Consider the following 25,394-nt stretch of genomic DNA (forward strand, 5'->3'; position numbering starts at 1 on the left):
GTGTCCCCTCCTGGGGTGTCTTCATTGTCCCCATGGCTCTGGGGGTCCTCGGTGTCCCCTCCTGGAGTGTCCCCAATGTCCCCACGGCTCTGGGCATCCCCAGCATCCCCTCCTGGGGTGTCCCCAATGTCCCATCGCCCTCCGGGATGTCCCCCGCGGGGGTTCCCAACCTCCCATCAGCCCTTGCGGCGGTGTCACCCCCCCCCACCGTGTCCCCCCAAATCCCCCCCGGACCCCGGGGAGAGACAGCGGCCGCTAGCCCCGCCCCCTCGAGCTCGAAGCCAATGGGAAGCGCTCCCGCTCCGCTCGGCTCTGGTATTGGTCAGTAGAGATGTCAATTATCTCTGTCCCAAGCAGCCAATCAGGAGCAGGGGTGGGGCCAAAGGGGAGTGGTCTGAATGAGGGTGATGTCATCGCCGCTGGCCACGCCTCTCGTGCGTTCTCATTGGTGAAAAAGGGCGGGAGGGGCGCGCGCCGCGCTGTGATTGGCGGGGAGGGGGCGGGAAAGGGGCGGGGCCGGAGGAAAAGGCACGTGGAGGGGGGGACGGGGATGGGGACAGGGACACAGGGACGGGACAGGGATGGGGACACAGGGATGGGGACAAGACAGGGATAGGGACAGAGATGGGGACAGGGATGGGGAGAGGGATGGGGACAAGGATGGGGACAAGGACAGGGATGGGGACACAGGGATGGGGACAGGGATGGGGACAAGGATGGGGGCACAGGGATGGGGACAGGGACAGGGATGGGGATGGGGACAGGGATGGGGACAAGGAGTGGACAGAGATGGGACAGAAGTGGGGACAAGGATAGGGATGGGGACAAAGAATGGACAGGGATGGGACAGGACAGAGATGGGGACAGGGACAGAGATGGGACAAGAAGGATGGGGACAAGGAGTGGGCAGAGGTGGGGACAGGGACAAGACAGCGTTGAGGACTGGGATGGCGACAGGGATGGGATGGGGATGTGGGTGGGACAGAGATGGGATGGGGACAAGGACAGGGACAGGACAGGGATAGGACAGGGATGATATGGGGACAAGGATGGCCACAAGGACAGAGATGGGGATGGGACAGGGATGGGGACAGGGACAAGGACAGGGACAAGGAATGGACAGAGATGGGACAGGGATGGGGACAGGGATTGGGTGGGACAGAGATGGGACAGGGACAAGGACCGGGGCAGGACAGGGATGGGAACAGGGACAGGGACAAGGAGTGGACAGAGATGGGACAGGGATGGGGACAGGGATAGGGACAGAGCGTTTCCCTTGAGCTGACACTGTCCCCCGTGTCCCCACACCTTCTGTCCCTCACATCCCCCATCCCTGTGTCCCACGTCCCCCTGTCCCTCGTGTCCCCGTGTCCTCCCTGTCCCCTGTGTCCCTCGCATGTCCCCCCGGGTGGGTGGCCTGGCCCTCCAAGGGATGGGAACACCGAGGTGACACCCGGGATGGGGGACAGGAGGGGACAGGTGAGACACGGGGGGAGGTGACACGGGGGGAGGTGACACGATGGGGGTGACACACGGGGGGTGACACTGAGGGGGTGGCACAGGGGAGGTGACAAAGAGGAGGTGACAAAGAGGAGGTGACAACCCTCGGTGGTCTCCACCAGCGACATCGCGGACGGAGTGGGGGGGGGTGGGTATGGGGGGGGGGTTTCCCACCCAGTAGGCGTGGCCTCCCTCCCCAGCCCCGCCCCCTCGCAGGCCCCGCCCCCGGCCCGCAGCGCCTCCGGCAGCGCCGCAGCGCCGGGACCGATGGGCCGGGACCGGTACCGGGGGGGGCCCGCGGGGCCGGGGGGGCTCTGGGGGGGCTCCGGGGGGAATCCGGTACCGGGGGGGGCGCGGGGGGAGCGGGGGAGGGGCGGGGGAGGGGGCAGCGCGCGGGGCTGCGGGAGGGGGGAGGGGGGGAGGATGCGGGGGGAGGGGGAGAGGGGGGAAAGGGGGAGATTGGGGGGGCCGGGGGAGGGGGGAGAGAGCGGGGGGGGCACCTGGGCAGGTGTGAGGCTGCGGGAGGGGGAGGGGGGGTGGCCAGGGCTGGTGGGGACAGCTGTGAGCAGGTGTGACACGGTGACACGGATGTGCGGGGACAGGGACGGGGGTGGCCACGGGTGGGGGGGACAGGGATGGCCACCGGTGACCAGGTGTGTCCAGGTGTGACAGAGCTGACCAGGTGTGACAGGGCCAGGTGTGTCCAGATGTGTCCAGGTGTGACAGGGGTGGCCATGGGTGAGAGGGACAGGTGTGTCCAGATGTGTCCAGGTGTGACAGGAGTGGTCAAGTGTGACCTGGTGTGACCAGGTGTGACAGGAATGTCCAGGTGTGACAGGGCCAGGTGTGTCCTGGTGTGTCAGGGATTTCCAGGTGTTTCGAGGATGTCCAGGTGTGACCAGGTGGGACAGGGCCAGGTGTGTCCAGGTGTGTTGGGGATGTCCAGGTGTGACCAGGTGGGACAGAGCCAGGAATGGTGGGAACAGGGGTGGCCAGGTGTGGCCCGATATGTCTGGAATGTCCAGGTGTGGCAGGGCCAGGGGTGTCCAGGTGTGGTGGGGACAGGGGTGGCCAGGCATGTCCAGGTGTGTCAAGGATGTCCAGGTGTCACAGACAGCAGTGGCCAGGTGTGGTGGGGACTAGTGTGACCAGCTGTGACCAGGTGTGTCGGGGATGTCCAGGTGACAGGGCCGGGTGTGACCGGGTGGGGCAGGAACAGATGTGCCCAGGTGTGTCAGGTCTGTCAGGGACAGGTGTGTCCAGGTGTGCCCAGATGTGTCCCAGTGTGTCAGGGACAGGTGTGAGCAGGGACTGGGAGTTCCTGGAGGCTCTGGGGGTTACTGGGGCATTGGGAGTTACTGGGGGCACTGGGAATTACTGGGATTCACTGGGTGAACTGGGACATACTGGGGGCACTGGGAATTACTGGGGGCACTGGGAGTTACTGGGGGCGCTGGGAGTTACTGGGATTCACTGGGTGAACTGGATATACTGGGAGTTACTGGGGGCAATGGGGGTTACTGGGGTTCACTGGGTGAACTTGGAGTTACTGGGGTGAACTGGGACATACTGGGAGCACTGGGGGTTACTGGGGTTCACTGGGTGAACTGGGACATACTGGGAGCACTGGGAGAGCCGTGAGCTGCTGGGGACGCTGGGACTGGCTGGGGCTCACTGAGCAAACTGGGACTTACTGGGATTTACTGGGAGCCCACGTGTGCCCAGCTGTGCCGCGCTGTGGGCGGGGCTTTTCCAGCTGTGGGCGGGGTTTACAGCACGGGGGCGTTGGTTTTCCTGACGTGGTGGGCGTAGTTTTGCCCATATATGGGCTGGCAGGTCCAGCCCCCGTCCCGAGTCCCCGCCCCCCGTTTGGCGCAGTCCGCGCGCGCCGCCGCAGGGCTGGGGGCGGGGCCTCGGGGCTGGGCACGGGCGCTGATTGGCTGAAAACGTGGGATGGACAGGAGGGGGCGGGGCTTGGGCGGAGCGAGAGTGAACTGGGGGGACTGAGGGGACTGAGGGGACTGGGAGAACTGGGATGTACTGGGGGCAGTGGGAGGGACTGGGGGGACTGGAGAGAACTGGGAGAACTGGGGGAGACTGGGATTTACTGGGGAGAATTGGGAGGGACTGGGATTTACTGGGAGGAACTTAGGGGGACTGGGGCAAACTGGGAGTACTGGGGGGGACTGGGATTTACTGGGGTCACTGGGAAGGACTGAGGGGACTGGGGAGAACTGGAATTTACTGGGAGGAACTGGGAGTTCCTGGTGGTCACTGGTGGTCACCGGTGTCCCCGGGGGGCGGGGCCATGCCCACTGTCCCCTCAGGTGTCCCCGCTGTCCCCAGGTGTTTCCCGGACAGGGGGGGCGGCCGGGCCCCCCCCGGCGAGACCCCCCCCAGGCCCCGCCAGCGCTGACAGGTGAGGGCCGGGTGGGCTGGCCCTGTCCCCATTGCTGTCCCCGTGCTGTGCTCGGTGTCCCCCGGCTCTGATGTGTCCCCAGGCCTTCAACCGTGTCCCCAGCGCTGTCCCCAAACCCTGAGCGCTGTCCCCATGTCCCCAGGCCTGTCCCCATCCCTCTTCCTATGTCCCCGGTCTTGTTCCCAGTGCTGTCCCCTGTCCCCACCTCTGTCCCCATGGCCCCAGCGGTGTCCCCATCGCTGTCCCCTGTCCCCATTGCCATCCTCATCGCTGTCCCCACGCTGTCGCTGTCCGCAGGCCGCCATGGGGGACGCCGGGGGGGGTTTCGGGCTGGCGCTGCCGGAGCTGCGGGCGCTGATGGAGCTCCGCGGCTCCGAGGCGCTCCTGAGGCTGCAGCGGGACCTGGGGGGGGTCCCGGGGCTCTGCCGCCGCCTGCGCACCTCCCCCACCGACGGTAACGCCCCCCGACCGCCGCGAGCCCCCCGGGACCCCCCCAAACCCACCGGGAACCGCAGAACCCACCGGGATCCCGCAGAACCCACCGGGACACCCCGCGACCCCCCCCAAACCCACCGGGACCCCCAGAACCCACCGGGACCCCCCGCGACCCCCCCAAACCCACGGGGAAACCCCCCCCGGGAACCCCAGAACCCACCGGGATCTCCCAAAACCCACCGGGACCCCCCCAAACCCACCGGGATCTCCCAAAACCCACCCCAACACCCCCGGGACCCTCCAAAACCCACGGGGACCCCCAGAACCCACTGGGACACCCCCAAAACCCATCGGGAACCCCCGGACCCCCCAAAACCCACCGGGATCTCTCAAAACCCAGCGGGACCCCCCCAGGACCTACCGGGACCCACTGAGACCCCCCCCAAAACCCACTGGGACCCCACAGAACCCACTGGGACCCTGCAGAACCAACCGGGACCCCCCAAAACTCCCCCTGGACCCCCCAAAACCACCCAGGGGTCCCCAGGGTGGCCAGGGGGGTGACACCCGTGTCCCGAGGGCTCTCTAAGGGTCCCCAGGGTGGCCGTAGGGGTGACAGGGGTGTCCCCAGGGTGGCCATGGGGTGACACCCGTGTCCCCAGGGCTGTCTGAGGGTGTCATGGGTGTGACAGGGGTGTCCCCAGGGTGGCCATGGGGTGACAGCCGTGTCCCCAGGGCTGTGTGAGGGTGTCATGGGTGTGACAGGGGTGTCCCCAGGGTGGCCGTGGGGTGACAGCCGTGTCCCCAGGGTGACTGCAGGGGTGACAGGGGTGTCCCCAGGGTGTCATGGGGGTGACAAGGGTGTCCCCAGTGTGGCCGTGGGGTGACAGCCGTGTCCCCGGGGTGACTGCAGGGGTGACAGGGGTGTCCCCAGGGTGTCATGAGGGTTACAAGGGTGTCCCCAGGGTGGCCGTGGGGTGACAGCCGTGTCCCCAGGGCTGTGTGAGGGTGTCATGGGGGTGACAGGGGTGTCCCCAGGATGGCCGTGGGGTGACAGCCGTGTCCCCAGGGCTGTGTGAGGGTGTCATGGGGGTGACAGGGGTGTCCCCAGGGCTGTCGGGGTGTCCCCAGGGTGGCCGTGGGGTGACAGCCGTGTCCCCAGGGTGTCATGTGGGTGACAAGGGTGTCCCCAGGATGGCCGTGGGGTGACAGCCGTGTCCCCAGGGCTGTCCGAGGCTCCCCCGGAGCTGGAGCGCCGCCGCCGGGTGTTCGGCCGGAACTGGATCCCCCCGCGGCGCCCCAAGAGCTTCGCGGCGCTGGTGTGGGAGGCGCTGCAGGATGTCACCCTCGTCATCCTCGAGGTGGCCGCCCTCGTGTCCCTCGGGCTGTCCTTCTACGCGCCCCCCGGCGCCGCCGATGAAGGTGACACCTCTGTCCCCACGGCCCTGGCACCGTGTCTCCATCCTGCTGTCACCCCTGTGTCCCCATCCCTGTGTCCCCGTCCCGGTGCCATCCCCTGCCCTGTGTCCCATCTGCTGTCCCCATGTCCCCAAATTCCCATCCGGCATCCCCTACACCCCTGGCCATGTCCCTGCGCGTGACATTGGTGTCCCCACATGTGTCACCCATGTCCCCATGTGTCCCCACATGTCTCCCATGTCTTCACATGTGACACTTCTCTCTCCCGTATCCCCACCTGCAATGCCCATGTCCCCACGTGTGTCGCTCATGTCCCCCCATGTCCCCACGTGTGTCCCCCTGTCCCCACATGTCATACCTCTGTCCTCACATGTCACACCTCTGTCCCTGGTGTCCCCACGTGTCACTGATGTCCCCATGTGTGTTGCCCATATCCTCACACGTGTCACCGATATCCCCGCATGTCATGCCTCTGTCCCCACATGTGACACCTCCGTCCCCACTGTCCCCACGTGTCACACCTCCATCCCTGCTGTCCCCACGTGTGTCGCTGATGTCCCCACCTGTGTCACCGATATCCCCACATGTCACACCTCTGACCCGCTGTCCCCACGTGTGTCACTGATATCCCCACATGTGACACCTCTATCCCCATGTCCCCAAGTGTGTCACCGATATCCCCACATGTGATGCCTCCGTCCTACTGTCCCCACGTATGACACCTCCGTCCCGCTGTCCCCACGTGTGTCGCCCATATCCCCACGTGTCACACCTCCGTCCCCACTGTCCCCATGTGTCACACCTCCATCCCTGCTGTCCCCACGTGTGTCGCTGATGTCCTCACCTGTGTCACCGATATCCCCACATGTCACATGTCCGTCCCGTGTCCCCACGTGTGTCGCCCATGTCCCCACACGTGTCACCAATATCCCCACATGTCACACCTCTTGTCCCCACACGTCACACCCCGTCCCGTGTCCCCAGCGTGCGGGCAGGCGTCGGGGGGCGCGGAGGACGAGGGCGAGGCGGAGGCCGGCTGGATCGAGGGCGCGGCCATCCTGCTCTCGGTGGCCTGCGTGGTGCTGGTGACGGCGTCCAACGACTGGAGCAAGGAGCGCCAGTTCCGGGGGCTGCAGAGCCGCCTGGAGCGCGAGCAGCGCGTGGCCGTCCTGCGCGGGGGACACCTGGCACAGGTGCCCGTGGCCGACCTGGTGGTGGGGGACGTCGTGCAGGTCAAGTACGGTGAGTGGCACAGAGGGTGGGGACACGGCGGGGACGGAGGGCGTGGAGTTGTGGTGGGGTTGCGTGTCGTCATCTTGATGGCGTCTCTTGGGGACATCTCAGCTGCCACGTCCATCCCTTGTCACTATCGCCGTGTCACCGTCCCCATCCTGATGCCATTCCTGTCCCCATCCCAGTGTCCCCATCCTCTGTCCCCACCCCTGTGTCACCATCCCCATTCCTGTGTCCCCATCCCCTGTCCCCATCCCTGTGTCACCATCCCCATCCTGATGCCATTCCTGTCCCCATCCCAGTGTCCCCATCCTCTGTCCCCACCCCTGTGTCACCATCCCCATTCCTGTGTCCCCATCCCCTGTCCCCATCCCTGTGTCCCCATCCCCATCCTGATGCCATTCCTGTCCCAGTCCCTGTGTCCCCATCCCCTGTCTCCCCACCAATGCCATCCCCTGTCCCCATCCCCATCCCCATGTCACCATCCCCTGTCCCCATCCCCTGTCTCCATCCCTGTGTCACCATCCCCATCCTGATGCCATTCCTGTCCCAGTCACTGTGTCCCCATCCCCTGTCCCCACCCTTGTGTCACCATCCCCCATCCCAATGCCATCACTGTGTCCCCATCCTCATGTCCTCTTGTGTCCCCATGCCCATGGGCACACAAGGGGACATCAGGGGACATCAGGACACATCAAAAGGTCCTGGTCACACCATGGTGGCACAGCCCTGACCCCTGATCCGGGGACACGCCAGGGGACACCAGGACACAGCACAAGGTTCTGGTGACCCTGTGGTGACACAGCCCCAACATCTGATCTGGGGACACGCCAGGGGACACCAGGACACACCACAGAGTCCTGGTCACACCATGGTGACACAGCCCTGACACCTAATCTGGGGACACCCCAGGGGACACCAGGACACACCACAGGGTCCTGGTCACACCATGGGGACACAACCCTGACACTTGGTCTGGGGACACCCCAGGACACCCGGGTGACACCGCGGTGGCCCTGTCCCCTCGCAGGTGACCTCCTGCCGGCCGACGGGGTCCTGATCCAGGGCAACGACCTCAAGATCGACGAGAGCGCCCTGACCGGGGAGAGCGACCACGTGCGCAAGTCCCTGGACAAGGACCCGCTGCTGCTCTCGGGTGAGGGACGTTTGGGGACACCCGGGGGACACCGGGGGGACAGCGCCGTGACCGCCATGTCCCCGCCAGGCACCCACGTCATGGAGGGCTCGGGCAGGATGGTGGTGACGGCCGTGGGTGTGAACTCGCAGAGCGGCATCATCTTCACCCTGCTGGGCGCCGCGGGGGACGACGAGGACGACGGCAAGGACAAGAAAGGTGACGCCACACCTGGGGGTGGCTGCTGGCGCTGGGGTGTCCCCAAGGGGATGGCACTGCTTGGCACTGTCCCCAAGGAATATGGCGCTGGGTGGCACCGGGGGTGGTTGGTGGCCCCATGGGAGGTGGCACTGGTGGCACCATGGGTGGCTGGTGACTCTGTGGGATCTGTCACCTTCTGTCCCCAAGTTTCTCCCATGTCCCTGAGGGCTCCAGGGCCCTTCTGTCCCCTCTGTCCTCAAGGTCTCCAGAGGTCTGCAGGGTCCCCAAGGTCTCCAGACCCTCTGTCCCCCTCTGTCCCCAAGGACCCCAGACCCTCTGTCCCCTCTGTCCCCAAGGCCCCCAGACCCTCTGTCCCCAAGGTCTCCAGACCCTCTGTCCCCCTCTGTCCCCTCTGTCCCTGCGTGCTCCCCCTCTCCCATCCCTGTCCCCACCAGTGCCACCACTGCCACTCCCCCCCCCAGTGCCACCCCCCCTCCCTGTCCCCCCCCATCCCCAGGTCACATTTCGGGGTGTCCCCACCCCCCGTTTGTCCCACAGGGAAGCCCCAGGATGGCGCCGTGGACACCCCACAACCCAAAGGTGCTTTGGGGTCGGGTGGGGACATCCCCAAAGCCCCCTCCCCGTGTCCCCCCCTTGTCCCCCTGCCACGTGGCCGGTGTCCCCAGGCAAGCGGCAGGACGGCGCGGTGGCCATGGAGATGCAGCCGCTCAAGAGCGCCGAGGGAGGGGACACGGCCGATGGCGCGGGGACACGGCCCCGAGGTGGCACCAAGAAGGAGAAGTCCGTGCTCCAGGCCAAGCTGACCCAGCTGGCCGTGCAGATCGGGAAGGCAGGTGGGGCTGGGGTCCCCAAATCAGGGGACAAAGGGTTGGGGACACGTCCTGAGGGGTGGGGACGCTGTGGGCAGGTTGGGGACGCATCCCCGAGGTGGCACCAAGGAGAAATCAGTGCCCCGGGTCAAACTGAGAATGCAAACGGGGGGGTTGAGGGTCCCCAAATCAGGGGACAAAGGGTTGGGGACATGTCCTGAGGGGTGGGGACAGTGTGGGCAGGTTGGGGACGCATCCCCGAGGACAAATCAGGGGCCACAGGCCAAAGTGACAGTGCAAATTGGGGTCCTCAAATGAGGGGACAAGGGATTGGGGATATTTGGGACATGTCCTGAGGGGTGGGGACACTGTGAGCAGGTTGGGGACACATCCCCAGGGTGGCACCAAGGATAAATTGGTGCCACAGGTCAAAGTGAGGGTGCAGATCAGGGTCCCCAAATGAGGGGACAAAGGGTTGGGGACATGTCCTGAGGGTGGGGACAAGGACACGAGGTGTCCCCAAGAAGGACAAACCAGTGCTCCAGGCCAAACTGACCCAAGTGACCGCACACACCAGAGGGTTCGGTGTCCCCAAACAGGGTGACAGGGACACGGTGACCCTTTTGTGGGACCGTGTCCTGAGCGTGTCCCCGCGCAGGCCTGGCCATGTCGGCCATCACCGTCATCATCCTCGTGCTCTACTTCGTCATCGAGACCTTCGTGGTGCAGGGCCGGCCCTGGCTGGCCGAGTGCGCCCCGGTCTACGTCCAGTACTGGGTCAAGTTCTTCATCATCGGCGTCACCGTGCTGGTGGTGGCCGTGCCCGAGGGGCTCCCGCTGGCCGTCACCATCTCGCTGGCCTACTCCGTCAAGGTGGGCGAGGCGTCTGTCCGTCCGTGTCCGTTTGTCTGTCTGGGCGTCTGTCCGTCTGTGTCCATTTGTCCATCTATGGCCATTTCTCCATCCGTGGCCATTTCTCCATCGTTTCTCTGTTCATGTCCATCCAGCTGTTTGTCCATCTGACCACTTGTCCCTCCATGGCCATTTGTCCCTCCATGTCCGTTTGTCCCTCCATGGCCATCTGTCCCTCCATGTCCATTTCTCCATCCATGTCCATTTCTCCATCATTTCTCTGTTCATGTCCATCCAGCTGTTTGTCCATCTGGCCACTTGTCCCTCCATGGCCATTTGTCCATCCATGTCCGTTTGTCCCTCTGTGTCCATTTCTCCATCCGTGTCCATTTCTCCATCATCTTCCATCGTGCCCATAGTGTCCAGCTGGCCATCTGTCCCTCCATGTCTGTTTGTCCCTCCATGGCCATCTGTCCCTCCATGCCCGTTTGTCCATCCATGTCCATTTTGCCATCATCTCCCTCTTTGTGTCCAGCTGGCCATCTGTCCATTCATGTCCATTTGTCCCCCCATGTCCGTTTGTCCATCCTTGTCCATTTTACCATCATCTCTCTGTTCATGTCCAGCTGGCCATTTGTCCATCTGGCCATTTGTCCTCTGTGTCCATGTGTCCCTCCATGTCCATTTGTCCATCTGGCCATTTGTCCATCCATGCCCATTTGTCCATCTGGCTATTTGTCCATCTGGCCATTTGTCCCTCCATGGCCATTTGTCCATCCATATCCATTTCTCTATGATCTCTCTGTGTCCAGCTGGCCATCTGTCCATCCACGTCCGTTTGTCCATCTGTGTCCATTTGTCCTTCCGTGTCCATTTGTCCATCTGGCCATTTGCATTTTTTTCTCCCATTTTCCCCATTTCTCCCAATTTTCTCCCCAAATTCCCTCCCTTCTCCCCCGAGAAAATGATGAAGGACAACGACGTGCTCCCGTTTTCTTCCATTTCCCCCTATTTTTTCCCAATTTTTTCCCAATTTTCCCCCAATTTTTCCCCAAACTCCCTCCCTTTCTCCCCCCAGAAAATGATGAAGGACAACAACCTGCTCCCATCCTACCCCATTTGCCCAATTTCCTTCCCTATTTCTTCCCCCCCATTTCCCTCTCATTTTTCCCTCTGTTTACCCTGTTTTTTCTCATTTTTCCCCCAATTTTCCCCCAATTTTCCCAATTTTTCCCCAAACTCCCCCCCAGAAAATGATGAAGGACAACAACCTGGTGCGGCACCTGGACGCGTGCGAGACCATGGGCAACGCCACGGCCATCTGCTCGGACAAGACGGGCACGCTGACCACCAACCGCATGACGGTGGTACAGGCCTACGTGGGGGGGTCGCACTTCAGCCGCCCCCCGGCCCCCGCCGCGCTGGCGCCCCCCACGCTCGACCTGTTGGCGCAGGCCATTGCCATCAACAGCGCCTACACCAGCAAGATCCTGGTGAGGCCAACTGGGAGCACTGGGAGGGGGCTGGGGTGGGTCTGGGGGCGATTTTAGGGGGATTTTGGGGGGGTTTTAGGGGGTTTGGGGAGGGGGTCACATGCCCAGGCCATCACCATCAACAGCGCCTACACCAGCAAGATCCTGGTGAGGCCAACTGGGAGCACTGGGAGGCACTGGGAGGGGTTTGGGGGTGATTTGGGGGGGTAATTTGGGGAAGTCTGGGGGGTTTGGGGGGAATTTTAGGGGAGTTTTTTGCCCCCCCCACCCCCTTTACCTGCCCCCAACCCCTTTACCTGCCCCCCCCACCCCCTTAACTGCCCCCTTTACCTGCCCCCCTCACCTGTCCCCTTTACCTTCCCCTGCCCCCTTTACTGCCCTCCCACCCCCTTTACCTGCCCCTGTCCCTTTTACCTGCCCCCTGCCCCTTTACCTGCCCCCTTTACCTGGCCCTTTACCTGCCCCCGCCGCTTTACCTGCCCCCTTTACCTGCCCCCACCCCTTTTACCTGCCCCTTTTACCTGCCCCCTTTACCTGCCCCCTTTACCTGCCCCCTTTTACCTGCCCCTTTACCTGCCCCCTTTACCTGGCCCTTTACCTGCCCCCCACCCCTTTTACCTGCCCCTTTTACCTGCCCCCTTTACCTGCCCCCGCCGCTTTACCTGCCCCTTTTACCTGCCCCCTTTACCTGCCCCTTTACCTGCCCCTTTTACCTGCCCCCTTTACCTGCCCCCACCCCTTTACCTGCCCCGTTACCTGTGCCACTCACCTCTCCCAGCCTTTACCTGCCCCGTTACCTGCCCCTTTACCTCCCCCCTTTATCTGCGCCCACCCCCTTTACCTGCCCCCTTTACCTGCCCCCTATCCCTGCCCCCTTTACCTGTCCCTGTGCTTTACCTGTCCCCTCACCTGTCCCCTTTACCTGTCCCCTCACCTGTGCCCACACCTGTGCCCGTTTGCAGCCCCCCGAGGCGCCCGGGGCCCTCCCTCGCCACGTGGGCAACAAGACCGAGTGTGCCCTGCTGGGGCTGGCGCTGGCGCTGGGCCGCGACCCCGAGGCCGAGCGGGCGCAGGTGCCCGAGGAGCACCTGGTCAAGGTGTTCACCTTCAACTCGGAGCGCAAATCCATGAGCACGGTGACGCGCCGGCCCGAGGGGGGGTACCGGCTCTTCTGCAAGGGCGCCTCCGAGATGGTGCTGCGCAGGTGAGGGGGGGGGCACACCTGGGGGCACACCTGGGGGCACACCTGGGCACACCTGGGGGCACCTGGGGGCAGGTAGGGCTATGAGCATGGTACTGGCTGCTCTGCAAGGGCACCTCCGAGATGGTGCTGCGCAGGTGAGGGAGGGGGCACACCTGGGCACACCTGGGTACACCTGGGGGCACACCTGGGGACAGGTAGGGACATGGGTGCCGGCCCAGGAGGGATGGTACCGGCTGTTCTGCAAGGGCGCCTCCGAGATGGTGCTGCGCAGGTGAGGGAGGGGGCACACCTGGGTACACCTGGGGGCACCTGGGCACACACCTGGGCACAGCTGGGGACAGGTAGGGCTATGAGCATGGTACTGGCTGCTCTGCAAGGGCGCCTCTGAGATGGTGCTGCGCAGGTGAGAGGGGGGCACACCTGGGGGCACACCTGGGCACACACCTGGGCACACCTGGGGACAGGTAGGGCTATGAGCACGGTACCGGCTCTTCTGCAAGGGCGCCTCCGAGATGGTGCTGCGCAGGTGAGGGGGGGGCACACCTGGGTACACCTGGGTACACCTGGGGGCACACCTGGGCACACACCTGGGCACACCTGGGGACAGGTAGGGCTATGAGCATGGTACTGGCTGCTCTGCAAGGGCGCCTCCGAGATGGTGCTGTGCAGGTGAGGGGGGGGGCACACCTGGGCACACACCTGGGCACACCTGGGGGCAGGTAGGGCTATAAGCATGGTACCGGCTGTTCTGCAAGAGTGCCTCCGAGATGGTGCTGCGCAGGTGAGAGGGGGGCACACCTGGGTGCACACGTGGGCAGGCAGGGCCATGGGTGCCAGCCTGGGGGAGGGAGCCCCCTCCCGTGACTCACCTGTCCCCCCTGTATCTCACCTGTCCCCTCCCCAGGTGTACCTCGATGCTGGACGCAGGGGGCGCCCATAACCCCTTACCTGTCCCCCCGACTCACCTGTCCCCCCCCTTTCCCAGGTGTACCTCGATGCTGGACGCGGGGGGCGCCCATAACCCCTTACCTGTCCCCACGACTCACCTGTCCCCCCCCTTTCCCAGGTGTACCTCGATGCTGGACGCGGCGGGCGCCCCGCGGGCGCTGGGCGGGCCGGAGCGGGAGGAGCTGGTGCGGCGCGTGGTGGAGCCGATGGCGGCCGGGGGGCTGCGGACCCTCGCCCTCGCCTTCCGCGACTTCCCCGCCCGGCCTGAGCCCCCCTGGGACGACGAGGCCGCCGTGGTCGGGGAGCTCACGTGCATCGCCATCGTGGGCATCGAGGACCCCGTGCGGCCCGAGGTGTGCGGGGACACGGGGGGGAAATGGGGACATGGGGGAAAAGGGGAAGTGGGGGGGCATGGGGACATGGGGGACACGGGGGGACGTGGTCGGGGAGCTCACCTGCATCGCCATCGTGGGCATCGAGGACCCCGTGCGGCCTGAGGTGGGGACGGGGGCGTGGGGGACATGGGGACATGGGGGGACATGGGGGGCATGGGGGGCGTGGGGACATGGGGACATTGGGGCGTGTGGGGACATGAGGGGAAATGGGGACTTGGGGGGACATTGGGACATGGGGGGAAATGGGAACAAAGGGGCCATGGGGGGCGTGGGGACATGAGGGGACATGGGGATAGGGGACATGGGGGGAAATGGAGACACCGGGGGGACAGGAGGGTGGCACTGGGGGGACACCGGGGGGACAGGAGGGTGGCACTGCGGGGACACCGGGGACAGGAGGGTGGCACTGGAGGGACACCGGGGACAGGAGGGTGGCACTGGGGGGACAATGGGGACACCGGGGACAGGAGGGTGGCACTGCGGGGACACCGGGGACAGGAGGGTGGCACTGGGGGGACACCGGGGGGACAGGAGGGTGGCACTGTGGGGACACCGTGGGGACAGCACGGGGACAGTGCGTGTGGCAGGTGCCCGAGGCCATCCGGAAGTGCCAGCGCGCGGGGATCACGGTGCGGATGGTGACGGGCGACAACCTGGACACGGCGCGCGCCATCGCCGCCAAGTGCGGCATCCTCCCCGCGGGCGGCGGCGGCGACTGGCTGTGCCTGGAGGGGAAGGACTTCAACCGGCGCATCCGCAACGACCGCGGAGAGGTGGCCCTGGGGACACTGGGGACACTGGGGACACTGGGATGGACAGGGATTGGGGACACTGGGGACACTGGGGACATTGGGGACATTGGGGACACTGGGATGGACAGGGATTGGGGACACTGGGACAGGGGTTGGGGACACTGGGGACACTGGGATGGACAGGGATTGGGGACACTGGGACAGGGGTTGGGGACACTGGGGACACTGGGATGGGGGTTGGGGACACTGGGGGACACTGGCTGTGCCTGGAGGGGAAGGACTTCAACCGGCGCATCCGCAACGACCGCGGAGAGGTGGCCCTGGGGACACTGGGGACACTGGGGACATTGGGGGACACTGGGGGACACTGGGGACACTGGGATGGACAAGGATTGGGGACACTGGGGGACACTGGGGACACTGGGATGGGGGCTGGGGACACTGGGGGACACTGGGATGGACAAGGACTGGGGACACTGGGGACATTGGGGACACTGGGATGGGGGTTGGGGACACTGGGGGACACTGGCTGTGCCTGGAGGGGAAGGACTTCAACCGGCGCATCCGCAACGACAGCGGAGAGGTGGCCCTGGGGACACTGGGGACACTGGGGGACACTGGGAGGGACAGGGATTGCGGACACTGGGGACACTGGGGGCACTGGGAGGGACTGGGAGCACTGGGAGCGGGATTGGGGACACTGGGGACACTGGGAGGAACTGGAACAGGAACTGGGAGGCATTGGGGGGGTCTCTGGGGGGGGGTCCCCGGGGGTCTCATCCCCCCAGGTAGATCAGGAGCACCTGGCCAAGGTGTGTGGGGATGTCTGGGGTGGTTCAGGTGACCCTGGGGGCGTTCAGGTGACCCTGAGGGGTCCCTGGGGGTCCCGGGCTGTCCCCTGGGGGTCTCGAGGTGTCCCTGGGGGGGTCCCCGGGGGTCTCACCCCCCCCAAACCCCCCCAGGTAGATCAGGACCACGTGGACAAGGTGTGTGGGGATGTCTGGGGTGGTTCAGGTGACCCTGAGGGGTCCCTGGGTGTCCCCTGAGTGTCCTTGGGGGTCTCGAGGTGTCCCTGGGGGTCTCGGGGTGTCCCCGGGGGTCTCGAGGTGTCCCTGGTGGGTCCCAGGGGGGTCTCCGGGGGTCTCACCCCCCCAGTTCCCCCCAGGTGGAGCAGGAGCGCCTGGACAAGGTGTGGCCCAAGCTGAGGGTCCTGGCTCGGTCATCGCCCACCGACAAACACACCCTGGTGAAAGGTGCGAATTTGGGGAGGGGTCCCGGGGGTCTCGGGGGGGTCCCGGGGGTCTCGGGGGGGGGGTCTGGGGGTCTCACCTGTCCCCCCCCCCGTGCCCAGGGATCATCGACAGCACCATCGGGGACCAGCGCCAGGTCGTGGCTGTCACCGGCGATGGCACCAACGATGGCCCCGCCCTCAAAAAGGCCGACGTGGGGTTCGCCATGGTAACGCCCCCTCCCCAAATTGCGGGACCCCTCCCCAAACAGCGGGACCCCTCACCAAATAGCGGGACTCCTCTCCAAATAGCGGGACCTATTCCCGAAATGGGAACTGTCCACGAAATGAGACCCCTCCCCAAAATGGGACCCCTCCCCACATAGCGAGACCCCACCCCAAACAGCGGGACCCCTCCCTACATAGCGGGATCCCTCCCCAAATAGCAGGACTCCTCCCCGAAATGAGACCCCTCCCCAAATTGGAACCCCCACAGCCCCTCCCCAAAATGGGATTCCGGAGACCCCTCCCCAAAATGGGACTCTTGAGAACCCTCCCCAAAATGGGACCCCTCCTCCAAATGGGACCCCTCCCCAAAATGGGACCCACAGGACCCCTCTCCACATTGGGACCCCTGGGAACCCTCCCCAAATTGGGACCCCCAGACCCCACTCCAAATTTGCATTCTGGAGACCCCTCCCCAAATATCAAGACCCCTCCCCAAAGTGGGAAAATCCTTCCTAATTGGGACCCCCAGAACCCCACTCCAAACTGGGATTCCTGAGACCCCTCCCCAAATTTGGACTCTCAAGACCCTTCCTGCAAATGGGACCCCCCCTCCCCCAAGACTCCAGATCTCCCTCTCCCAAAATGGGGACCCCTCCCCATCGCTGTGGTCACCTGCGGTCACCTGGGGGTCACCTGGGGTCACCTGGGGTCACCTGGGGTCACCTGGGGGTCACCTGTGGCCACCTGGGGGTCACCTGGGGTCACCTGGGGTCACCTGAGGTCACCTGGGTATCACCTGTGGCCACCTGGGGGTCACCTGGGTGTCACCTGGGTGTCACCTGTTGGTGTCCCCCAGGGCATCGCGGACACGGATGTGGCCAAGGAGGCCTCAGATGTCCCCTCACCCATTTGGGGTCACCTTGGTGTCACTTTGATGTCACCTTGGGGATCCACCATGGGGTTCCTCATCCCTGTGCCCACCTGGGTGTCACCTGTCCATGTCCCCCAGGGCATCGCGGGCACGGACGTGGCCAAGGAGGCCTCGGACATCATCCTGACCGACGACAACTTCTCGAGCATCGTCAAGGCCGTCATGTGGGGCCGCAACGTCTACGACAGCATCGCCAAGTTCCTGCAGTTCCAGCTCACCGTCAACGTGGTGGCCGTCATCGTGGCCTTCACCGGGGCCTGCATCACACAGGTGAGCTCACCTGGGCAGGTGGGACATGGGGATGGGCATCGTGGCTTTCACCAGGGCGTGCATCACACAGGTGAGCTCACCTGGGCAGGTGGGACATAAGGACAGATGGGATTTACCTGGGTAGCATGGTGGCCATCATGGTGGCTATCACTGGTACGTGCATCAGGCAGGTGAGGGGTCACCTGGGCAGGTGGGGTCGCCTGGGTCCGAATCACACCGTCCCCCTGTGCCCACCTGTCCCATCCCTCTGTCCTCACATGTCTCATTCCTCCGAGCCCACCTGAGCTCACCTGTGCCCACCTCTCCCATTCCTCTGAGCCCACCTGTGCCCACCTGTGCCCACCTGTCTCACCTGTCCCACCTGTCTGCAGGACTCTCCAATGAAGGTGGTGCAGATGCTGTGGGTGAACGTCATCATGGACACCTTGGCCTCGCTGGCCTGTGCCCACCTCTCCCATTCCTCTGAGCTCACCTGTGCCCACCTGTCCCATTCCCCTGATCCCACCTGAGCTCACCTGTGCCTACCTGAGCCCACCTGTCCTAGGACTCTCCAATGAAGGTGGTGCAGATGCTCTGGGTGAACCTCATCATGGACACGTTGGCCTGAGCCCACCTGAGCTCACCTGTGCCCACCTGTCCCCACCTGTCCCATTCCAATGAGCTCACCTGTGCCCACCTGAGCCCACCTGTCCCACCTGTCCCACCTGTCCCATTCCAATGAGCTCACCTGTGCCCACCTGTCCCAGGACTCTCCGCTGAAGGCGGTGCAGATGCTCTGGGTGAACCTCATCATGGACACCTTGGCCTCGCTGGCTCTGGCCACGGAGCCGCCCACGGAGGCGCTGCTGCTGCGCCGGCCCTACGGCCGCGACCACCCGCTGGTGTCGGGCACCATGCTGCGCAACATCCTGGGCCACGCCGCCTACCAGCTGCTGGTCATCTTCACCCTGCTCTTTGCTGGTCAGTCATGGGGACCTTTGGGTGATGGGAACCCATGGGGACATGGTGGGACATGGTGGGACACAGCCCCTACCAGCTGCTGGTCATCTTCACCCTGCTCTTTGCTGGTCAGTCATGGTGGGAACCCATGGAAATCCATGGGAACCCGTGGGAACCCATGGGGACATGGTGGGAACCCATGGGGACATGGTGGGACATGGTGGGACACATGCCCTACCAGCTGCTGGTCATTTTCACCCTGCTCTTCGCCGGTCAGTCATGGGAACCTTTGGGTGATGGGAACCCATGGGGACATGGTGGGAACCCATGGGGACATGGTGGGACATGGTGGGACACATGCCCTACCAGCTGCTGGTCATCTTCACCCTGCCCTTCGCCGGTCAGTCATGGTGGGAACCCATGGAAATCCATGGGAACCCATGGGGACATGGTGGGAACCCATGGGGACATGGTGGGACACATGCCCTACCAGCTGCTGGTCATCTTCACCCTGCTCTTTGCCGGTCAGTCATGGTGGGAACCCATGGAAATCCATGGGAACCCATGGGGACATGGTGGGACATGGTGGGACACAGCCCCTACCAGCTGCTGGTCATCTTCACCCTGCTCTTCGCTGGTCAGTGACACTGGGGACGGGACAATGGACATAGGGGATGATTTCCCACAGCCATGGTCATGTCCCCATGAGTGTCCCCACGAGTGTCCCCACGTCCCCAAGGGTGTCCCCATGAGTATCCCCATGTCCCCAAGGGTGTCCCCAGGGGTGTCCCCAGTGGTGTCCCCATGTCCCTGTCCCCATGTCCCCACAGGGGAGGCGCTGTTTGACATCGACAGCGGCCGCGCCGCCCTCGGAGCAGCTGCTGTCCCCAAGGGTGTCCCCATGGGTGTCCCCATGTCCCCAAGGGTGTCCCCAGAGGTGTCCCCATGTCCCCACAGGGGAGGTGCTGTTTGACATCGACAGCGGCCGCGCTGCCCCGCTGCACGCGCCGCCCTCGGAGCACTTCACCATCATCTTCAACACGTTCGTGCTGATGCAGCTCTTCAACGAGCTCAACGCGCGCAAGCTGCACGGCGAGAGGAACGTCTTCGAGGGCGTGTGCGCCAACCCCATCTTCTGCGCCATCGTCCTGGGCACCTTCGCCGTGCAGGTGGGGCACCGGGACACCTGGGGACACCTGGGGATGTGTGGGGATGTGTGGGGACATGGGGACACACATGGGGACACACAGGAACGTCTTCGAGGGCGTGTGCGCCAACCCCATCTTCTGCGCCATCGTCCTGGGCACCTTCGCCGTGCAGGTGGGGCACCGGGACACCTGGGGAACCTGGGGACACCTGGGGATGTGTGGGGACATGGGTACACACATGGGGACACACAGGAACGTCTTGAGGGTATCTCAATGCCAACCCCATCTTCTGCGCCATTGTCCTGGGCACCTTCACCGTGCAGGTGGGGCACAGGGACACCTGGGGACACCTGGGGACACACATGGGGACACACATGGGGACACACAGGGGACATGTGGGGACATGGGGACACACATGGGGACACACATGGGGACACACAGGAACATCTTCGAGGGCGTGTGCGCCAACCCCATCTTCTGCACCATCCTGGGCACCTTCGCCGTGCAGGTGGGGCACAGGGACATTGCGGGGACATTGTGGGGACACAGAGGTGGCTGGGGAGTATCTGGGGGGGCTTTGTCACGCCCATGCCCACCTGTGTCCCCCCCCCACCGTGTCCTCTCCGCAGGTGCTGATCGTGCAGTTCGGGGAGAAGCCCTTCAGCTGCTCCCTATGGGGACACACAGGGGACACACTGGGGACATTGTGGGGACATTGTGGGGACATGGGGGTGTCTGGGTGGGTGTGTGACCCCCGTGTCCCCTCCTGTGTCCCCTCATGTCTCCCCTGTGTCCCCCCAGGTGCTGATTGTGCAGTTCGGGGAGAAGCCCTTTGGCTGCTCCCTATGGGGACACACAGGGGACATTGTGGGGACATTGTGGGGACATTGTGGGGACATGGGGGTGTCGGGGGCGGTGTGTGACCCCCGTGTCCCCCCCGTGTCCCCTCGCCAGGTGCTGATCGTGCAGTTCGGGGGGAAGCCCTTCAGCTGCTCCCCCCTCAGTGCCGAGCAGTGGCTCTGGTGCCTCTTCGTGGGCGTGGGGGAGCTCGTCTGGGGACAGGTACGGAGACCCCGCCCACCCGTGAGACCCCGCCCACCCGCGAGACCCCGCCCACCCGCGAGACCCCGCCCACCCATGAGATCCCGCCCACCTGGGGACCCTCGCCCTGGGACCCCCAAACTCACGAGATCCCCGCCCACCTGGGGACCCCTGCCCACCTGGAGACCCCGCCCACCCGTGAGACCCCGCCCACCTGGGGACCCTCGCCCTGGGACCCCCGCCCACCTGGAGACCCCTGCCCACCGGGGAGCCACGCCCACCTGGGAACACCCAACCACCTGGGGAACCCCACCCATGAGACCCCAGACCCACGGAACTCCCAACCTTGGGGAGCCCAAAGGACCCCCCCCCCAACAGAACCCCCTGACCTATGGGGGGGGACCCCCACGCTCCGTGGGACCCCCACTGTCCCCATTGTCCCCAGGATGTCCCCACTGTCCCCAAAGGTCCCGGGGTGTGACCCCAGCGGCTGCAGTGCTCTGGCCACTTGAGTGGTCAGTGGCCAGAGTGGTCAGAGCCCAATGACCACACTGACCCCATTGTCCTTGGAGTGACCCCACTGACCCCGGCGTGTCCCTGTGGTGTCCCCAATGTCCCCAAGGTGTCCCCAATGTCCCTGTGATGTCCCCAAGGTGTCCCCAATGTCCCCAGGTGCTGGTGTGTGTCCCAGGGGGGCCTCAGTGCCCCAGCCCCGCAGGCGGTCAATGGCCGGAGCCCGATGACCACACTGACCCCAGGGTGTCCCCAAGGTGTCCCCAATGTCCCCAAGGTGTCCCCACTGTCCTCAGGTGCTGGTGTGTGTCCCGGGGGGGCCGCAGTGCCCCGGCCCCGCGGGCGGTCAGTGGCCGGAGCCCGATGACCACACTGACCCCACTGACCCCAGGGTGTCACAGGGATGTCCCCAATGTCCCTGTGATGTCCCCATTGTCCCCAATGTCCCCAGGTGCTGGTGTGTGTCCCAGGGGGGCCTCAGTGCCCCGGCCCCACGGGTGGTCAGTGGCCGGAGCCCGATGACCACACTGACCCCCACTGACCCCAGGGTGTCCCCACTGACCCTGGGGTGTCCCCAAGGTGTCCCCAGAGTGTCCCCAAGGTGTCCCCAATGTCCCCAATGTCCCCAGGTGCTGGTGTGTGTCCCAGGGGAGCCTCAGTGCCCCGGCCCCACGGGCGGTCAGTGGCCGGAGCCCGATGACCACACTGACCCCAGGGTGTCACAGGGATGTCCCCAATGTCCCTGTGATGTCCCCATTGTCCCCAATGTCCCCAAAGGCCCTGGTGTACGTCCCGGGGGGGCCGCAGTGCCCCAGCCCCGCGGGTGGTCAGTGGTCCGAGGGCTCCGGCCACGCTGACCCCACGGACCCCAGGGTGTGCCCACTGACCCCAAGGTGTCCCCAGGATGTCCCCAATGTCCCCAAGGTGTCCCCAAGGTGTCCCCATTGTCCCCAATGTCCCCAAAGGCCCTGGTGTGTGTCCCGGGGCGGCCGCAGTGCCCCGGCCCCACGGGCGGTCAGTGGTCCGAGGGCTCCGGCCACGCTGACCCCACTGACCCCAATGACCCCAGGGTGTCCCCAGGATGTCCCCAATGTCCCCAAGGTGTCCCCAATGTCCCCAGGTGCTGGTGTGTGTCCCGGGGGGGCCGCAGTGCCCCAGCCCCACGAGCGGTCAGTGGCCGGAGCCCGATGACCACACTGACCCCACTGACCCTGTGGTGTCCCCAATGTCCCCAAGGTGTCCCCACTGTCCCCAGGTGCTGGTGTGTGTCCCAGGGGGGCCTCAGTGCCCCGGCCCCACGGGCGGTCAGTGGTCCGAGGGCTCCGGCCACACTGACCCCACTGACCCCAGGGTGTCACAGGGATGTCCCTAATGTCCCCAAGGTGTCCCCAGTGTGTCCCCAATGTCCCCAGTGTGTCCCCATTGTCCCCAAGGTGTCCCCAATGTCCCCAGGTGCTGGTGTGTGTCCCGGGGGGGCCTCAGTGCCCCGGCCCCACGGGCGGTCAGTGGCCAGAGCCCGATGACCACACTGACCCCACTGACCCCAGGGTGTCACAGGGATGTCCCCAAGGTGTCCCCAATGTCCCCAGTGTGTCCCCAATGTCCCCAGGTGCTGGTGTGTGTCCCAGGGGGACCACAGTGCCCCGGCCCCACGGGCGGTCAGTGGCCGGAGCCCGATGACCGCACTGACCCCACTGACCCCAGGATGTCCCCAATGTCCCCAAGGTGTCCCCAATGTCCCCAAAGGCCCTGGTGTGTGTCCCGGGGGGGCCGCAGTGCTCCGGCCCCGGGGGCGGTCAGTGGCCGGAGCCCGATGACCGCACTGACCCCACTGACCCCACGCTGACCCCACTGACCCCAGAGTGTCACAGGGATATCCCCAATGTCCCCAAGGTGTCCCCAATGTCCCCAGGTGCTGGTGTGTGTCCCGGGGGGGCCGCAGTGCCCCGGCCCCACGGGCGGTCAGTGGTCTGAGGGCTCCGGCCACGCTGACCCCACTGACCCCGGGGTGTCCCCAAGGTGTCCCCAATGTCCCCAAGGTGTCCCCACTGTCCCCAGGTGCTGGTGTGTGTCCCGGGGGGGCCGCAGTGCCCCGGCCCCGCGGGCGGTCAGTGGTCCGAGGGCTCCGGCCACGCTGACCAGGCCGAGCTGGACGCGGCCGAGCTGCGCCGGGGGAAAGTTCTGTGGGTCAGGGGCTTGAGCCGCATCCAGACCCAGGTGAGACCTCCGAAATTCCCGCCTTTTATCCCAAAACTTGGGGGGAAAAAATCTTAAAATTCGGGAAAAGGCCTGAAATTTGGGGAAAATCCCCCAAAAATTTGGGGAAAAATCCCAAAATTTGGAAAATTCCAAGGGGAAAATGGGAGTTTTGGGGTCTTTTAGGGGAGGATTTTGGGGGGTTTGGGTTTTCCTGCCCCCCAAAATTCCCTTTTTATCCTAGAATTTGAGGAAAATCCTAAAATGTTGGGAAATAATTTCTGGGATGTTTTTTGAGGGGGAATTTTTTTGGGGAAAGGATTTTTTAGGGGAGGGTTTTTTTGGGGTGGATTTTTTTAGGGGGGATTTTTTTGGGGTAGGGGATTTTTTAGGGGGAGAGGATTATTTTAGGGGGGATTTTTAAGGGAGGGATTTTTTTTGGGGGGGGGTCACTTTATATTTTTGGGGCGTTGTCTCCCTTCCCCTCCCCCCAATCAATTCGGGGTTGAAATCACTGTGGGAGGGTTTGGGGGGGTGGAATTTTTTGGGAAAGGATTTTTTTGGGGGTAGGGATTTTTTTTTTTGGGTGGGGAATTTTTATTTTTTACTTTTTATATTTTGTTTTTTATTTTTATTTATTATTTTTAATTGTTTTTATTTTGTATTTTTTATTTTTATTTTTTTTCTTTTATTTTTATTTTTTATGTTTTATTTTTATTTTTTATTTTTATCTTTTATTTTTATTTTTTATCTTTTTATCTTTTTTATTTTATTTTTTTATTTTTATTTTATTTTTTATCTTTTATCTTTATTTTTATTTTAATTTATTTTAATTTTTATTTTTTTATTTTTATTTTTTATTTTTATGTTTTATTTTATTTTTTATTTTTTATGTTTATTTTTTATGTTTTTATCTTTTTTTATTTTTATTTTTATTTTTATCTTTATTTTTATTTTTTATTTTTTATCTTTTATATTTTATTTTTTATTTAACTTTTTTTTTTTCTTTTATTTTTATATTTTTATGGTTTTATCTTTTTTTATTTTTAATTTTTATTTTTATTCTTTATTTTTATTTTTTATTTTTATCTTTTATATTTTCATTTTTTATTTAACTTTTTTTTTTCTTTTATTTTTTATATTTTTATTGTTTTTTTGGTGTGGGGGGGGTCACTTCCTATTTTCGGGTTGCCCCCCCTCATTCTCCCCCTCTCCCCCCCCCCCCCCCCCCCCCCACAGATGCGGGTGGTCCGCGCCTTCCGCAGCAATTTGGGGGGGGGTCCCCCACCCCCTGCCCCGGCCGAGCCCCCCCTGGGGCTGATCGTGGGCGGGGGGGGCCCTTTTGGGGTGCCCCCCCACGCCGAGCTGATTTTTGGGGACACCCGCGACATCCCCCTGATCGACGACACGGACGCCGAGAGCGAGGCCCCGCCCATCCGCGCCCCCCCCCCCAAATCGCAACAACAACCACTAGACCCCCCCCCACGGCCCGCGCCCCCCCCCGGGCTCTTCTGCCCCCCCCCCGGGGCGGCTGCACAGCCTCGAGACCTCGCTCTGAGCGGGGGGGGGGGCCCCAAAAAATCCGCCCCAAATTGGGGACCCCCCCCCTTAAAATTGGGGACCCCTCCCCTTTTAAATTGGAACCCCCTCTCTTAAAATTGGGGACCCCCCCCTTAAAATTGGGGAACCCCCCCTCTTAAAATTGGGGAACCCGCCCCTTCAAATTGGGAACCCCCCTCTCTTAAAATTGGGACCCCCCCCTCTTCAAATTGGGGACCCCCCTCTTAAAATTGGGGATCCCTCCCCTTAAAACTGGGGACCCCCCCCCTCAGATTCGGGATCCCTCTTCTTGTAAATTGGGGACCCCCCCCCTTAAAATTTGGGATCCCTCCCCTTTTAAATTGGGGAACCCCCCCTCTTAAAATTTGGGACCCCCCCTCTTAAAATTGGGGACCCCCACTCTTAAAATTGGGGACCTCCCTCTTAAATTGGGTTCCTTTAAATTGGGGACCCCCTCAGATTCGGGATCCCTTCCCTTTTAAATTGGGGACCCCCCCCTCAAATTTGGGACCCCTCCCCTTTAA

The 25,394-nt window shown here is 63.3% G+C and overlaps 1 protein-coding gene across 1 annotated transcript; it reads left to right on the forward strand.

Annotated features, from left to right (window-relative positions):
* Positions 1-1,633: 1,633 nt before the first annotated feature.
* On the forward strand, positions 1,634-24,920 carry LOC141726282 (plasma membrane calcium-transporting ATPase 3-like). Its single transcript, XM_074531027.1, is given in 23 exon segments — positions 1,634-1,781; positions 3,847-3,919; positions 4,217-4,373; positions 5,579-5,776; positions 6,758-7,015; positions 8,037-8,162; positions 8,232-8,360; positions 8,901-8,942; positions 9,029-9,196; positions 9,831-10,045; positions 11,275-11,517; positions 12,480-12,721; positions 13,788-14,022; positions 14,652-14,837; positions 15,982-16,069; positions 16,168-16,274; positions 17,282-17,473; positions 18,220-18,433; positions 19,370-19,581; positions 20,515-20,622; positions 23,173-23,331; positions 24,550-24,749; positions 24,751-24,920. Coding segments are annotated over 21 exon segments (3,507 nt in total). The 5' UTR covers positions 1,634-1,781; positions 3,847-3,919; positions 4,217-4,222; the 3' UTR covers positions 24,785-24,920.
* The last annotated feature ends 474 nt before the right edge of the window (positions 24,921-25,394 follow it).

This window comes from Zonotrichia albicollis, chromosome 34, assembly GCF_047830755.1.
Source record: "Zonotrichia albicollis isolate bZonAlb1 chromosome 34, bZonAlb1.hap1, whole genome shotgun sequence".
Taxonomy (NCBI): domain Eukaryota; kingdom Metazoa; phylum Chordata; class Aves; order Passeriformes; family Passerellidae; genus Zonotrichia; species Zonotrichia albicollis.